General features: G+C 44.1%; 1 protein-coding gene across 7 annotated transcripts in view; it reads left to right on the forward strand.

The window, feature by feature from the left end:
* The first annotated feature begins 5549 nt into the window (after positions 1-5549).
* The window catches only part of UHRF2 (ubiquitin like with PHD and ring finger domains 2), an 85590-nt gene continuing 74858 nt past the window's right edge, over positions 5550-16281 (forward strand). The window contains exons 1-2 of one of the 7 annotated variants that reach the window (XM_084505425.1): positions 5550-6126; positions 11896-11994. In XM_084505425.1, the coding sequence (XP_084361551.1) occupies positions 5974-6126; positions 11896-11994 (252 nt within the window). In that variant the 5' untranslated portion in view covers positions 5550-5973. Of the gene's footprint in view, positions 6127-7061; positions 7548-11895; positions 11995-16281 lie in introns of those variants that run through there. The other 6 variants (XM_084505420.1, XM_084505421.1, XM_084505422.1 and 3 more) reach the window with 6 other exon arrangements.

Below are 16281 nucleotides of genomic sequence, written 5' to 3' on the forward strand. Positions count from 1 at the left end.
CTAACTCCAGAACTACAACGAGAAAAACCTACCACTGTTTATTCCTGTGTAAAGTTTTATCACTTTGGAAGGCAGTATGTTGCAATGAGAAAAATTTAAGAAAATACGTAAGTAGAACTGTAAGAAGAAAAATCTCATAAAGCTAAGGCCATGGAGAGAAAACACAAACTCCTAAAAAAGCCCAAGGCTTTGTTGATTCCTACAGTTTTATTTGTTGATTACTTTGTTTTATTCCTAACATTTATTCAAAGTTTTGAGGACTGGATGTGATTTAGGATGACTGTGTTTACCACTCTGTCTTTTACAGGGACATCCCTAAACGCCTAAGAGATAACAGTACCATTGAAAGCATTAAATGGCCCCAAATGTACCTTCCTTTCACATCCTCTCAAAAAGCGTAGAGGCTGAACCTCACGGGAACTGCCACTTCTGAGTCAGAGCAAGAAAGGACAATAGAGCATAAACTAGATATGCATCTCTCTGCATAACACAATGTGAATGTTTTTGACCAGGTCTGCTCTAGATTTTCAAGCATCCATGTGAATATGAAGAGCTGGGAGTTCATCTTTCATACCTCTAAACCCCTGGTTGCCCAATTGAGCATCTGTAGCATTACCTAGCATTTAAATTTCTCAAGTAGCTATTAAATAATTTAACATTTATCTGTCTAGCTAGAGAAGGTTGTTTTTATCATGCCCATAAAATATTTATCTATATCATAACTATAAGCCTTGTAACTATAAATACTATATTCAACACCATTCTTTTGCTCATAAGCTAAGTATCTTTTTAGAAGGATGCACGTAACAGATGCAATACCTTAGGTGTGGAAAAAATAACAAAGAATTGATAAATAAAAACTTGAAACAAAACATAATGTCTCATTTCAATAATGTAGGACTTGTAACACAATTATAGTACAATCAGTCTTGATAAAATCACTGCATTGCCATGAGAAAACCAGCTGCTTTCACATGCTGATATCCAACTTGTACAAAAGCAAACTAAAAAAAAGCATCAAGTCACATACAGGCTGTGATCCAGTCAGGTACTAACCTTCATGTTAGAAATTACTGACACCTGAAAAAAAAAACCACAGGATGACAATCTTAATAAAATGAATCACATAGCTTTTAAATGACAAAATCATATTTATTTTATGATTATTTCTTAAATCAACTTTGTTAGAATCAGCTGAATTATGTGAGGAAACAATTTAGAATTCTATTTTGGCTCTAGCTAGGAATATTAAAATGACATAGTATCCTTATGTTTAGTTCTCATTACCTTTTTCACCATTGAAAATGAATAAAATTATATAAATACAAATTATATAAAGTATAGTTTAAGGCTCCTGTCATTTCCCTGAGCTGTAAGTAACTTGGTCCACAAGCATGCACAACATATTAAAGACAGAGGTAGAATCTGCACTGGGCTGTGTTGTTCTCAGGACAGGCACTTTTCCCACTGCAAATAAAAATGTACGCTTGCAGTTTCTCAGAGAGGACAAAACACTCACTGCTCTGTTGCCCAGGACTCCTGCTTAGAGTTAGTCTCTTATTCCAGCTGCCACAGAACACACACTGAGACCCTCAAGTCTCAGCCCTTCAGGCAGAAGAGAAGAAACATTATTAGGTGTATCAACTCTAGTAAGACAGATGTATTAGCAGTTTTTTCCCCATCATAATCAAATAAGAGCATTTATGTTAGGAATACCTACTTGCAACATTGCTAACTCCCCTTATATTGACGGGAGAGTCAGATGTATGTACAGGTTATCATTCCCATGCGTGTTTGCTGCATTATCTGTGACAAAATATATTGCATTTGATTTGCTCTCTCTTCATCGAGTTTAAATCAGGTTAATTAAGTCAGCTGGCCTGGTTTTCTCCCCCAACACATTTATGCCAAAGTGGTCACATTGACTTCATGGGAACTGAGTGATACATTTCTACTAAGTTCAGTTGATGGACAATTTCAATTTTCTTCTGCTCTTCTTCCCTGGAAGACAGATGAGCACGTCGGAGCGAAACAGTAATGAAGAAGCCCTACAGGTTATTGCATTGCCTACAAATCACTGGCAGGCACCCAGGTGTAAAGTTTGCTAGAAAAATAAGCCTGTAAAAAGATTTCCTGTCTTTTCCTTCCTGGCTTGCTGCTCCTCTCGCACAGCTTCTCCTTGAAACTCAGTGGCATGTGTTTCCCTCTTCTGCTGGCTTCTTTCTGCTTCCTTTTCTTCATATTACACTCCTGTTTTTCCAACCCTGCCTCACGTGTCTGACACATCTGTCTCTCAGTCGAGCTCATCTCTGGGTGTTCCTGTTTATCCCTATACCTTTGCCCTTGTTAAGGCCATTCATCCATTTAAGCAGTTTCGTACAGGTAAATATAAAATTTATAGGGCAATCTCCAGAATTTTTAAGATTTTATAAAGGACTTCAAATACTAAAACAAAGAAAATTTCAAGCAACTAATTATCTTTATTTACATTTGAGAGCAATCTACCTAAGGAAAAATATGAAGATGCCAACATATGCAAGGCCCCATTCTAGTAACTCCCAAACTTCGCACTATAAACGATTGGCTATTTTATCTCTCCAAACATCATTTGCAACATGGTAAAGAAATCCTCAATTTTTCAAAACAAATTCAAGCTTACAGTTATCAATTTATTAAAATTTCATTTAATTTCTCACTCTTGTTCCTCAGATGCTGCTCAGTCACTTTCTGCTTTATTATTACATAATTTTCTCATCAGCATAACCATGCCCCAGAGTGGACATAACTGACTTCTAAAAAACTGCCTTCCTTTACTCTAACCTTCTCAGTAACTGCCCCTGTTCACGTCGACTGGCGGATTAGCATCAGATATTATTTACTCACCTTTTTTCCCTTTATATTCTATTCTCCAGTCCGTAGGACATATTATAAAACAAGATTATTTCTAATCAGTAACTCCCATGCCAGGAACCTGGTCTGCTTTTCTCTGCAATCTCTGCCAGATAATGTATTTCCAGGTAGAGAGTTTTAACAAACTGATCCCCTTTCGTCTCTCTCCCTAAGAAAAAATGTTTCCTGTTCCAAAATGTCCATCAAGTGCTTTCCATAGACTTTCTCTAGAGCAAACTGGCGCTATTCTCTCTAATGTGGCAAAACATCTCAGAATTCTTTCAGATCTTTTTTGATTGTTGCAAGAGAGACACATTTCAGTGCTTACCTCAACAGAAAAGACCATTTTCTACAAATGGATTTATAATGAGACTCTTTTACTGCAGAGGTAGTGTGTAACTAAGATAAATCTGAAGACTTTTTTTTTTTTTTTTTTTTCCAAAAACCACACTCTTAACCTCTGTGTTAAAAAATAATTGAGTATTTCAGGGAATTCAAGAAGGTTGGGGCCAAAAGATTCAAAAAGATTGCATGTCCTTCATCAGTTGAGTCTGAGCCTGCATTACAACCACAAACTATAAATCAAACTCCGGTTTTGTGTAAAGGGCAATTTGGCAATTTGTTGTTGTGGTGACAAGTAAAGAAAGTTGTATGCTATCACAGAAACAGAGGCACTAGCAAGGATAAAAATGAAAGGAAGGGATTTTCAGAACAATTAAGAAACTTTTAATTGTTTCAGCTGCCTTTGCACATACTCGAGACTGAAGAAGCTCGCTCAGAACAGCAGTGAGAATTCTCAAAGCTGAATGTGCAGTAGAGGAATCTTTGCAACCATAAAAAATGTCACAAAATCTGTGTTTCTGTGAATGGGCTGTATGGGCTGCTCTGGTTGCGGATGGAGAAGTAGTTACCAGACAACAGCAGGACGGTGAGAGCGAAAATACAAGCTGGGAGGGAACTTCTGGAAGCCTCCCAGGAACCGACAGCCATCTTTGGAGCACATTTTAAAGCCGGGATACCATGGAGGTGCTGGCCCTGCCCACAGCCTCCAGCAGCCCCTGGCACTCACTGTGGGTCACATAAACCACACCACAGCCACAGCCCGGAGGGCAGCGGCTGCTGTTGGCAGGCAATGGCTGCAGGGCAGCATGTGTGTGGGCACCTGCTGAAGGAGGGGACCCGGGAGGGATCCTCCGAAGCAGGGGAGGACCCTTTGCTCCGCAGTGAGCTGCTGGGGCTGCGTAACCACCGCGTGGCGTACTGTGTGGGCATGTGCTGTGCGAACAGCTTTCTGCTATTAATAAGAAGTCTAATTGATTAAAGATGTTCTAATAAATGCTGGCTGTGATCTGTTCCTCTTCCTGACTCAGTGCCATGTCAGTGATATTTAGAAGATACAGTATAAAAAAGCCACAAAACTACAAAGGTGTCATCTGGACTTTGTAAGCGTGTATCTTAATCAAGTTGCCTAAGCCTTAAACTTAGGCAGTAACAGTGCTCTGAATTCCTCCAAAGGGCACCCATCAGCCCATTTCCTGGTTTCTCCTCAGCTCTGTATCGGATGGATTTCTGTAGGACCATTTTACCAGTGTGCACGTGTACTGTTTTGGGCCGTGGTAAGTTTCTTCATAGGAGCTCCTATAGTGCAGTGTTTTGGATTTGTGACTGTAACAGTGTTGTAAGTACCCACCTTCCAGCAGCGCTCCCATAGAGTCAAGGCCTTCTTTGTTTCCTGCCGTGCCTCCTCCAGCGAGGAGGCTGCGGGTGCACAGGAAGCGGGGAGGGGACAGCGCCAGGACAGCTGGGCCAAACTGGCCCAGAGGATGTTCGGTGCCACACGATGCCGCGCTCAGCAATAAAAGCTGGCGGAAAGCACGGAGCAGCGGCACTCAGAGCGATGTTGTTTGCCTTCCAAGGAACTGCACCGCCGAGACGGAGCCCTGTTTTCTTGGAAGTGGCTGCACATCTGCCTGCCAACGGGAGGCAGCGACTTAATTTTGCTTCGCTCGCACGTGCGGCTTCTGCGTTACCTTATTAATCTGCCTTTATCTCAACCCACGGCTTTTCACACTCTCGCCCCACCCAGCTGGCAGGCAGCGAGCGAGCGGCTCTGCGGGGTGCCGCTGCCTGCCAGGGCTAAACCACAGCAGCGTGGCAAATCCGGGCTCCTCTCACGCCAGGCTGTGGGATCACACAGCTGCGGAGCGCGCACCCAGCCCGACCCACATCTGCCCTGGGGCAAAAACCAGCACTCGCTGCTTCTGGCCCCGGCCGCACGCCCTCCCCTCTAACCCCACGGCACCCGCGGGGGCTCCCCCTGCGCTGCAGGCTCAGCCACACGCCGGGCTCGCACCCGCGGCACGCCGCCTCGCGCCGCCCGCCAACCGCCGCCCGCGGGCAGGGGCGGGCCCGCCACCATGGCGACGCTAACGGTCGCTTCCCCGGCGCGCGCCAACCCGCCCCCCCCCCCCCCAACAACGCAGGCAGGGGGCGGGGCGCGCGGGGAGGGGAGAGGAGGGGGGAGGTGGGCGGGGCCGAGTGCGGGCGGGAATGGGGGGGGCGAGGGGGGGGCGAGGGGAGCGCGCGGCGCCACGCCCCCCCCCTCCACCCGCCCCCGCCCCCGCCCCCGCCCCGGTGTTGTTGTCTCCGTGCGGCCGCGGCCGGCGGCTCTCGCGAGATCGGCGTTGGCGCCGTGACCTCCATGTGAGAGCGGCGGCGCCTGGTAAACACTGCCCGGGCTGCGGGATGGCTCCCGCCGGCGCCCGTTAGAGCCGGAGGGCCGCGGCCCTTCCCGCCTGCCCCCGCCCCGCCCCGCCCCGCCCCGCCTCGCCTCCGGGGCCCCGCGGCGCGGCCCAGCGGGGGGCGGAGGGCGGAGGGGGTCGCCGCGCCTCGCCTCGCCTCGCCGCGCCCCTCCGAGCGCCGGCCCGGCGGGCGGGGAGCCTCGCGGGCGCCCGGCGGGACTCAGCCCCGCCGCCCCGAACAAAGGGCGGGGGGAGCGCCCGGCCCCCGCCGCTGCCTCCTCAGCCTCCGCCGAGCGCGGGAGAGAGCGAGCGAGCGAGCCTCCGGCGCCGCCCGGCGCGCATCATGTGGATCCAGGTGCGCACCATCGACGGCACCGAGACGCAGACCATCGACGACCTGAGCCGCCTGACCAAGATCGAGTGCCTGCGGGAGAAGATCCAGGAGACCTTCCGCGTCAGCCCCGACCGGCAGCGCCTCTTCTACCGGGGCAAGCAGGTGAGGCGCAGCCGCCCCCCGCCGGCCGGGGGCTCTTTGTGCGGCCGGGGGCCGGGACCCCGCGCCCTCCCCCGGCTTTTGTTCGCCCCGTCCCGCCGGGCCTGCAGGCGGGAGCCCGGCCTGACAGGACGCCCTGAGGCGCGCCGCGCGTTGGAGTGGCTCCCGTTATTTTTATTTTTCAACGTTTTGTTTATTTATTTATTTTTAAATTTATTTTGGTGCTGTTCCACCCCCCCCAAGGCCGGGCGGGTGCCGGCGAGCCCCCCTTTGTGTGTTTGTTTTCCCACCTGAGCCGCGGGAGGCTCCTCCCCCGCCCGCCGTCTTCGCCGCACCTCGCTGACAGGGCCGGGCCGCCCCGCCGCCACCGCGGGGCTCGCAGGGCCAGCGGCCGGCCCCAGCGCCGGGCAGGCGGGGACGGGGACGGGGACGGGAGGACGCGGGCACGGCTCCGCGGCGGGCGGCTTCACCCCCCCCCCCCCCTCCCAGCCCCCCCACTCCCCAGCCTGCCGCCCCCACCGGCGCCGTCCCGTCAGCGCCCGGCCGGCCCCTCCCCGCGGCGGATTAACGGTTCTCGGTGCCCGGCCGTTGCGCGCCCCTCCCCGCGGGGCGCGTCACGTGGCCGCGCGGCCGTGACGGGGGTGCCCGGCGGCCGTTACTTTGCGCGGGCCGGAGCCGGCGCGGCCCCCGCGGACGGGGGGGTGGGGGTGGGGAGGATGGTTAAGGGAGGGCTGCCCGGAGCGGCTCCTGGCGACACGGGGTCGGTGCCCTGCGGCCGGTGTGTGGCTGTAGGGACAAAAAGTAACGAGTAACTGACAATTTCCCTTCGCCGTGAGCGCGTAGGTGCGGAGCCTGCCTTCTGGAGCGCGCCCGTCAGGAGCCAGTACTTTGTGTAACGCGGAGCGAGCGTGTGTGTGAGGACCTGTAACGGCCCCAAACCGCTACAGGCAGCCCCCCCCGCCCCGCCGGAGGGGCCGAACCGAGGCACATCGGTCTTGAAGTTGTGTAACTTGCTTACGTTTGTGCTGCACCAATGTATCTCTGCCTTCCGCACCAGGCCCTGTGCTGAAAAAGCTTACCTGAGAAGAGGGGAAGATGAGCCTCTAACGAATTGTGCTTCTCTGTGTAGTCCATGAGTGGTCAGACTAACCAGCTTGAACGCTTAACGTCGACAAATGCCCTTCTTAAAAGGGAGAATAGTGAAGTATGGCTGCACTTACCTACATAAGCAGCATTTCTCAGTTTAGTGCTTAGTTTATCAAGGCTGGGATGCAGTTGGGGTGGTATTTGCTAAAGAGTGAGGGCTTTCTTCAATAGCTTCACTAATTCCGCAACCATTTATGTCCATTTTCTTGCAGTTACCATAATTAATTCTGAAGTTTCCTTGGTGGTTATGGATTGCTTTTTCTGATCCTGTGGTGCTAGTAAGTAGAAAAAAAGGTCAGAAGAATGGTTTTCTAAGAAGCAACATTGAACATAGAGACATGAGGAGAGGAAAATGTAAAAAATTGCAACTCTTTCAGGATATGATAAAATCAGGAAACAAGGGGGTATTTCAATTAAATGTAAGGCTAACAGAAAGCAGTAAATTGGTATAAAGAACATGAAAAAACTAGGAAGATTCCTTCAACTCTTGGGGGGAAAAAAATGAAAAAAAAAGTCATCCAGTCCACACTTTCTTATCTGTTTAGCACTCAGTGTGGTTAAATCTATGCAGTCTGCTAGTAGAGCTGTGATCCTGCTACTGAGTAGTGCTTACTCTAGTCTGTGACTTGCAGATACTTTGATCTTTCAAGTGCTGGGTGCAGGCAGACTGGCTAAATAACTGTGCTCTTCTAAAAATGGGAGGTATATGACGTAATAGGGATATGGAAACCTAAATAAGTCACAGTTTATGGGCTGAATATCTACAACTCCATGGCCTTAGCTTGCAGCAGTTACGAAATCAGCCTCAACTAACATTTTAAGCTAGAGCTGCTCTTTTGCATCTTATGGGCTATAAGCGTCCATGTCCAGTTAATGCAGTTTACCTTGTATGCTGGAACTTGTTGGGTTTGATCTTCAAGTGCAAATGCAGGGATGTAAGTGGGTAGTTCTTAATCTCCTGCTTTCGAGGGTTAGAATGCCCTAGGACTGCTGGTGAAAACCCAGTGTTGTGATTAATGTGATACTTAGTATTACACTTTTTCCCTTGCATGACTAGGAAAAGCAATATGTAGTTTAACAGATTGTTTTCAATTTTTAACTCTTCCTGTCAGGAGGACCTATGATGCATATGTGGCATCAAGGAGTGAACCAGAGTATTGTTATTTTTTAGTGTTGTTTGCTTGGTCGTTTGGGGACATCCTGCACTCTGAGGATTCATTTTCCACAGAGCTAAAGAGCTGTCAGCCAGAAAAGTCATTCTGTAACTTAAGGTAGAATTTCCTTAGGAAAGGGGACAATAGTGTATGCATAATTCTTTGCTGTGGTGCAATAACCTAATAAACTCACAAGTTACAATGTGTTGTGTGGATCCTCTCTGTCAGAACACGAAGACAAGGCAGTTTGACAATTGGCAGCATGATTTCTGTCTGTCCTAATTAGAAAGCCTATGTAGCACTTTTAATGAGGATAGTAAGTTTGCAGTGTTCATTAAGAAAAGCGAAAGAGATATCAGAGTAGATGAATTCTTGGCATCTTGACCTAACAGGGCAGACTTTCAACAGGACCAAGTAATAATCATTATTAGGATTCCTAGACTTCAGTAATAATGCTGGAAAAATTGAGTGGTAAAAATATTTTGAGGTTTAAGTTTGGAAACTTGCCAGAAAATTTAAGGTTATGCAGAGGACCGCAAGAGTACAACTACAAACTCAGGTTTTGTCTATAACTGAGCATGAACAACACTGCTGTATTTTAGCAATATGTATTCTTTTTGGGATATAAAAAATAACTTTGCCTTTTCATTATCCTCTCTCACCCTGTTGGGCTTTAGATTTGGTGAAAACGTAAAAGTGGCTACTGTTGTTACAGAAACCATCGCCTCAGGTGGCTCTGCCATGGTGTTTACCAGAGTAAAGGTAATGAGGCAAAGTAATGAGGCAGTGTGGTGGGTTAACTTCGACTGATTGCTGGGTGCAAACCAAGCTGCTCTCCCACTGCCCCTCCTCAGCAAGGTGGAGAGGAAGAAAATGTAATGAACAAAACACGTGTGGGTTGAGATAAGTAAGGAGAGGGAGATTGTTCATGAATTAACATCACTTGGCTTGTGGAAGATAAATTTATTGCCAGTTGATGATGAAGTAGTGCAGGGAGAACTGGAGGGAGGAGGGGGGGGGCAATTAGCACCTTCCCCCTTTCTTTCCAGGGTCATCTTCAGTCTTGTTTCTTCTGCTTCCTACCTCTACATAGGCCAGTACAGCTCGCCAGTGAAATGAGGTGGGCTGTGGTCAGTCCATAATGCTTAGTCTCTGCTACGCTTCCCCACCTCCAATGTGGGGTCCATCCCATGGAATACAGTCTTACACAACTGCTACAATTAGGGTCCTTCCCACAGGCTGCAGATCTTCCAGAACTGTTCCAGCATGGGTTCTTCCTATATGGTGCAGTCCTTTAGGAACAGACTACCCCAGTGTGTTTACCCCCTGCCATGGGCTGCAGATCCTGCTAGGCCTCCTGCTCCACTGTGGGCTCTTTTCCACATGCTGCAGCTTCTGCCAGGAGCCTGTTCCCTGTATAGGCTCTCCACAGGCTGCAACATCCTTCAGGCCACGTCTGCTGCTGTGATGTGAGGTTTTCCAGGGGCTGCAGAGTGGAGATCTACTGCAGCGCAGCCCTCTGTGGGTTATGGGTTAGGGGGGGAGGGGGAAGTCAAACTCTGTATCGTGGTCCTCTTCACAGTCCCCTTCCTTCTTCTCTGACCTTGGTGTCTGTAGGGCTCTTTCTCTTCCATTTCCTCACTCCTCTCTTGCAACTGCTGTGCAGCATTTCTAAAATATTTCTTAAACATGTTATCCTGGAGGCACAACTGGTGTAGCTCACTGAATCAGCTTTGGCTAGTGGCAGCTCCCTTTCGGAGCCATCTGGAACTGTCTGTATCCAACGTGGGAGCAATTCCTGGTCCATTCTCACAGAGGCTACCCCTGCAGTCCCCCTGCTGCCAAAACCTTGGCACAAGCCTGATACAAGCAGTGGTAGAAGTTGCTTCTTAGGTTGATGATCTTGTTGGTGAGGAAGGTGCTTCAGGTCTGTTTCATGGAAGACTGAAAGGAGCTGATGGGAGTATTGAAGCTAGTCAATTTCTTGATGTCAGACTGAAACTGAAGTAGGAGAAAATCAGGTTTACTTCATTAGAAGAAATTCAACTCTGGTCTTCTGCACAGAAAAGTGTGGTAGCACACATCTTGCTCCCTACCTGTACACTATTAAGTGTAGTTTTTCAAGTCATTGCTGAGATATCAAAGTGCTTATTTTTTTGTTTCTCTAAACTTAAAAGATTGAGGGATAGTAGGAGTGGAGGAGCTTTAGTCTTGCATGTGAGCCTGCTTGTGATAAAACAGCCTCAGTGAAACATGCAGTTAAAATCTGGCAATAGGTCATGTCTTGGTTTACCTACAGCCTTTCCTATATAAGACATCTTTAACTTCTGCTGACCTGGACAGACAAGTGAGCAGTGGATAGAATCTCATGAGAGTTTAAGCTTCAGGTTTGTGAACTGTGTGTCTAAGGGCTTCTTAAATGCTAACAGCTTGGGTAGATTTCCAGAAGGAAAGAAAAGCATTATTTGTTGAGTTTTGCCCCAAAGAATGGGAGTGCCAAAACTATTCATAAAACAATCGAGTTTCTTAATGCAATTTCATCCCAGCTTTATTTTGTTTGGAAAATTGTAAACACTTTCAGCTGAAGCTGTCTAAAACCCATCTGCCTGAGGCAGAATTTGGGTGTGAGAAATCTTCAATTTGAGAAGCTAGCTGTATATCTTGAAGGAATAATTTGAAGCCTTAGAAAGGGAGTGATTGCCATTCTTTGAAGCTGCTAGTAAGTAGCTCTGTAGCTTGATAAAGGACTGCATTCTGGGGTCTGTGAGACACACGGTCAGGCTGCATTCAAAAATTCCTGAAACATTCATGCAGCGTACTTCAAGTTTACTTGGCAGTCAGTTTGGTTGCCCTATTAATATTTTTTTTTGGTTGCAGAAATAGTTTACTGAAACTGGCTTCTTGTTATATTGTTGAAGTTACTAATGCAACTTACCAGTCCTTAGTATCATTAACTTCATTCAAAGCACTAAAGCTGAAGGCAATGCTAAAGTATATGTAGAAGCAGAGTACTTTATACTAGCTTATATGTGTGACTTCAGTATTAGGAAACTGGGAAAAAAAAATTGTATTTCCTGTACGAAATGGCAACTAGCTTGAAGGCTGTGTTTTGTGGCTTGTATATTCATGTAACCTAATTATGGTAGTTGAGCACTAGTGCTTTTCTTAACTTAATGTGGATACTTGTGCAAACTGTTTGTTTATTTTATTTTTTTTTTTATATGGCAAGACTGACAACTGGATGGTGAGGATTTCCTGCCATTTCGCCACTGGCAGGCAATCAAAAGTTGATACCACTTCTAAGAGAATTCACTTTAAAAGCTCAAAAGTGGATGTACATGCCTAATCATTTAGTTGTTATGTTTGAATAACTGCCCTGATAAACTTGGGTCTTACATTATTATTACCATTATTATTTTTAGATTTCTGTTGATTACAGAAGGTTCAGATAATAACCAGTTCTTCATTACAGGTATCCTTACAAGCTGCAAATAGTCATTTGCTCCCCCTGGCACCACTGTTGCTGAACTTCAGTTGCCTGTGCTATAGAAGTCCATACATCATACAGGAGGTACTTGACAACCCTAATCTAATCAGCACAGAGACGAATGAGTCTTTCCATGCTTCTAAGGATTTCAATACAGCTTTATATTTTTGGCATACATGTTTATTACAAGTGTCAGGTAATCCTCAGTGTCAGACAGAAGACACCATGAACTTTTATTTTCCTAATTAGAAGACTCCTGAGGACTGTGGAAGAAAACCTGCTACTCTAACTTCATCTTTCAGCTAGAAATTAATGAGCAAATATTCCTTTAATGGGATTGAGAGTTGCTTCTGCGAAGAAAACATCCAGCCTAAATTAATCATTTTTTCTGTATCTCATCCAGTGATAAAGAAAGAAATAATCTTCGAAATCTGAAGTTGTTATTTAAAAACTTAATTTGGAAGAGTTGCAGAGATGAACCTGTAAAATCATTGATGGAGACTGAGAATGGCTGCCTTCACCTTGATCTTCTGATTAAGTCAAAAAGTCTTTTCAGACAGCTTTCAGCTATTCTCATGTTCACAATAATCTTTACACTGGAATCTTTTTTGGATTATAGTTAGTCCAAATCAAAAGGTAAAATGCATTGGTACAACCTGTACACTCTGCATATCATTTTGTAGTTATGGTATTAAAAAACACTGTAGTTGGAGACTGGCCTTAAGCTGTAGGCTTCCATACTTATTTTTAGTTACAGTACTTCAGGAAAAGAGTAACATGGTTCTTAAAAGTTAGTTGTGTTGGTTGAGTACCAAGAGTAGTAATGCACACTTTATTTGTGGTGTATCTACTGAGGTTGATGTGTAGTTACAAACAATGTCAGCAACAGGAATCTGATTTTTTTCCTAGATTGTGTGGCTTCGTGTAGCATATCAGACTTCCTCTCGTGTATGGAGTTGAGCAAACAGTGTATTTACACTTTGTGCTGTGATTAAACTAGCTGGTTGACACTACTTCTTAAAAAAAAAAAAAAAAAAAGCCTTAAGTATTTGAAGTTTCCACAGTCTGCCTCAGTAGGACTTCTCTTGCTGTGTGCTTTCTGAGTATTGTAGGAGTCTAAGACTGTGGTACCTATCGAGATTGATTTGTTGAGTGAGGCATTTGATACCGACTATTATGACCACTTTTCCTTGAGTCAAGGGCAGATCATTAGCTGTTTCATTAAAACACTTAAGCAGTCAAATTAAGTGTGCTCTAATTTCGAAACTAATTCATGTGGGCTTGCTGGTGTGATTTTGTTGATTTTTGGTGTAGTGGTCTTGTTTTCAAACATTCCTATAGGTTACTTTGAAAAGTCATTCTCTTGGCAGAAAGAGTGACAAACTGAGTCTGATTTGTGACATCTTAAAACAATAATATTTTGTTTAGTTATTGTTTTTTAAAAATGTTATGATCTGCCTGTCTTCTGTTCTGGAGAGATGGATCTAGAGTCTGTCAGAAATTCCTTGTCCAGATATTTCACCTACTCATTCTATTGTGATTTCATTACTCTAAAGAGTGTTAAGAGAAAGCAAACAGGACAGAGAATGATTTTTATCTTTTTTTATTGACTAGTAAATTCTCCTTCTTGAAATGAGGGAGTGATCAGCCATCTGCATTTGTTTATTTTTAATAGCAAGTTACTAAGTCCAAACTATTAAATAAAAAGTTATCATGAATATTTTAGAGCATAGTCAAGACCAGTACTTGTAATGAAACTGTAAATTAAAGTCTTTCTAATGATGAGTGAAAGAATTGTAGAGTCTCAAATACATTTCTGCTTGGTCTCTGCTTTTGTTGAGGAGCTTGTCAGAGAGAATGAAGGACATAATGCACTGATAGGGATTTCCTAGAGTTTAACTGGCATTTCTTCCTCAGCAATGTTAAGGTTACTTCATTTTTAGGAAAGTAAAAACTTTTTACAGTTACAGTTAATTTTTGTATGAGACTGATAGGTGTTACTGTTTGCCTCCTGTTAGGATCTTTGCTAAGGATCTGGGCAGCAATGAGGATGGTGGAGAGAGGAAATCATTCGGGAATGCCAAGGAGAAAACAGTAGGAACAGGATCTTCTTATGTCTGCAAAGTATTTATGCCAAAATTTTGTTTAAAACGTGGGGCTACTATAATCAAACCAACACTTCAAAAAGTTTCTTCTGGTGGCATGTGACAAGGAATCATGTACAGTCTTGGCTTACAGTCTCTGCTCAAAGATATTTGCTTGTCATTATTTTCCTTTTTATTCTCTTACTATCATGGATTGTCTGAGGAATTTCCTTCCTGAACTCAAAAATTACTGATCACTTAAATGTCACGTAGCAGCAGAACTGTCCCATGTGCAGACAGAGTAACAGACAGAGCAGCCTGTATGGAACATCTACTATTGAAACTAGAGTTACTTGAAAAAGTGGATCTCCTGGAGTTGCCAAACCCTTAAAATATTGTGTATTAAACTTTCTAATTCATATAAAGATAGCAACTTCTTTGTGGTTGGCTAAATTCATTTTTATTTAGCTTTTTTTCCATCTTGCAGTTAGGACAGCTGTACTTCCTTGGGAAACAGTGCAAGTATACAGTTGTTTTAAAAACCTCACATTGGGCCTTAGTACTGAATGTTGTTAATATGTGAACTTAAAAATCCTGTAACCTTCCATCATTTTCTTCACATATGAGATAAACTGTAGTTTACACCTAGACTATTATCTGGAATAAAAATACTGTTCAGGTTATTTTGCTTATGCTTTCAAAGCTGAAAAACTAAGCACACTTCACAAATAGTCCATGAGGTAAGTGTCAGGCATGGTAATTTTCTTGACGTGGGTTGGTACCATTGGTCCAAAACTCAGTTTGGCTTTTCATCATCAGAAATTGGTTCAAGATATGTTTAAATCCGTCTGTAAAAACACTAAGTAGAATTCAGAGTTCCAGCAGACTTCTTCCATGCAGGAACAGAAAAGTCTTAAAAGATTTACAGACTTAAAATAACTGAAATTCTAGATTTCTTCTTTATTTGCTTTCAGTGGTTATCTGGAAGTTCTAGGTTCTTTTACTTATTCAGACTAACTTAGCCTCTGGGTAACTCCTTTTATACAACCTTCTGTTTTTTTTTTCTGGGAAAAAAAAAAAAAAAAAAACAGCAGAAAGCTTTTCTGCTGAACTTTATCTGGAAACGATTTACTCTTATGCATTTCCTATTAAAGAAATCTGCAGGGTGCATGTAACACCAGTGCGGAACAAAAGACTGATGTCACTTTTCAACTTTCTACTTCAGTTGAAGAGATCTGCTGCATTCCATAGTTTCTTTCATTTTTACTGCTAGATCTTGGCACTGTTCTAGTTCTTGGAAAACATCAGAAGCGTCAGAAGATGCTCAGAAACACACTTCCATAAATGACTAAAGATCCTGATTTCCAAATGGAGTGACTGAATTAAGGTGACCTAGGAACCTACCCTACACTCTTTGATCATGCTATAGGATAAAAACAGTAGGTAATATGTTCTAACAGGAATGATTACATGCTTTCGTGAGAGTTCTCCATGCGTGCTGCGTAACCCCAAATGAGCTGTGATTCTGCAGGGACTTGTAGACAAATTAATGTATTAATTGTTGAATGACTTGTGGGGTGATTTTTCCAAGTAATGTAGTATAGTATACTCTGTATGATCATTTGTGTTAGTAAGTGCAATTTCTACAAGCCTTTAAAGTAATTTATGGCCTGATGTTACAAGGCATAGTTCTAACAGTGATAGTGGGTAAGTATCAGTTCCAGTATTGTCTTGCTACAGCTACTTGTATATTAGCATAAGCACAGTCTTGTCTTACTTTTAAGTATTTATAACAACCCTCTGAAGAAGTATTTTGAAACTGGTAGTCTCTATAGCACTTAAACTAGGTTTGAAGGATGTAATCTGTTTCTGTACTTAGGGATATTTATTATATAGAAAGAATGTTAGCAGATACAGTAAATCTAACTGCTACTTAGTGACACTTCATTCAAAACATGTTAATCAGGCCTTACAGGATTTTGAAAGAGCCAGTCATTAAGAGGAAGAAAAACTGGAAGTGGTGATGTTTACTGCTAAGGAAACAAATACTTTTTGATGGCTGTAGTGTCAGAAGAGCTGGAAAAATAATTAAAATCTTCATAAAGTTGTCTATTTTTTTTTCCTTTTTTACATGTTTTAATGACCTATTAAGATACTGTAACTGAGATAGAGTGTGACTATCTGGTATTTGCTGCATTTCTTTTGCTTGTCACTTGTACTTAGGAGCTTGAGAAAAACAAGTGTCCATAAATGCTTAGTCAATGATAATATAAAAATGTGTAATGTT

Source organism: Aythya ferina (genome assembly GCF_964211825.1).
Source record: "Aythya ferina genome assembly, chromosome: Z".
In the NCBI taxonomy this organism is placed as follows: domain Eukaryota; kingdom Metazoa; phylum Chordata; class Aves; order Anseriformes; family Anatidae; genus Aythya; species Aythya ferina.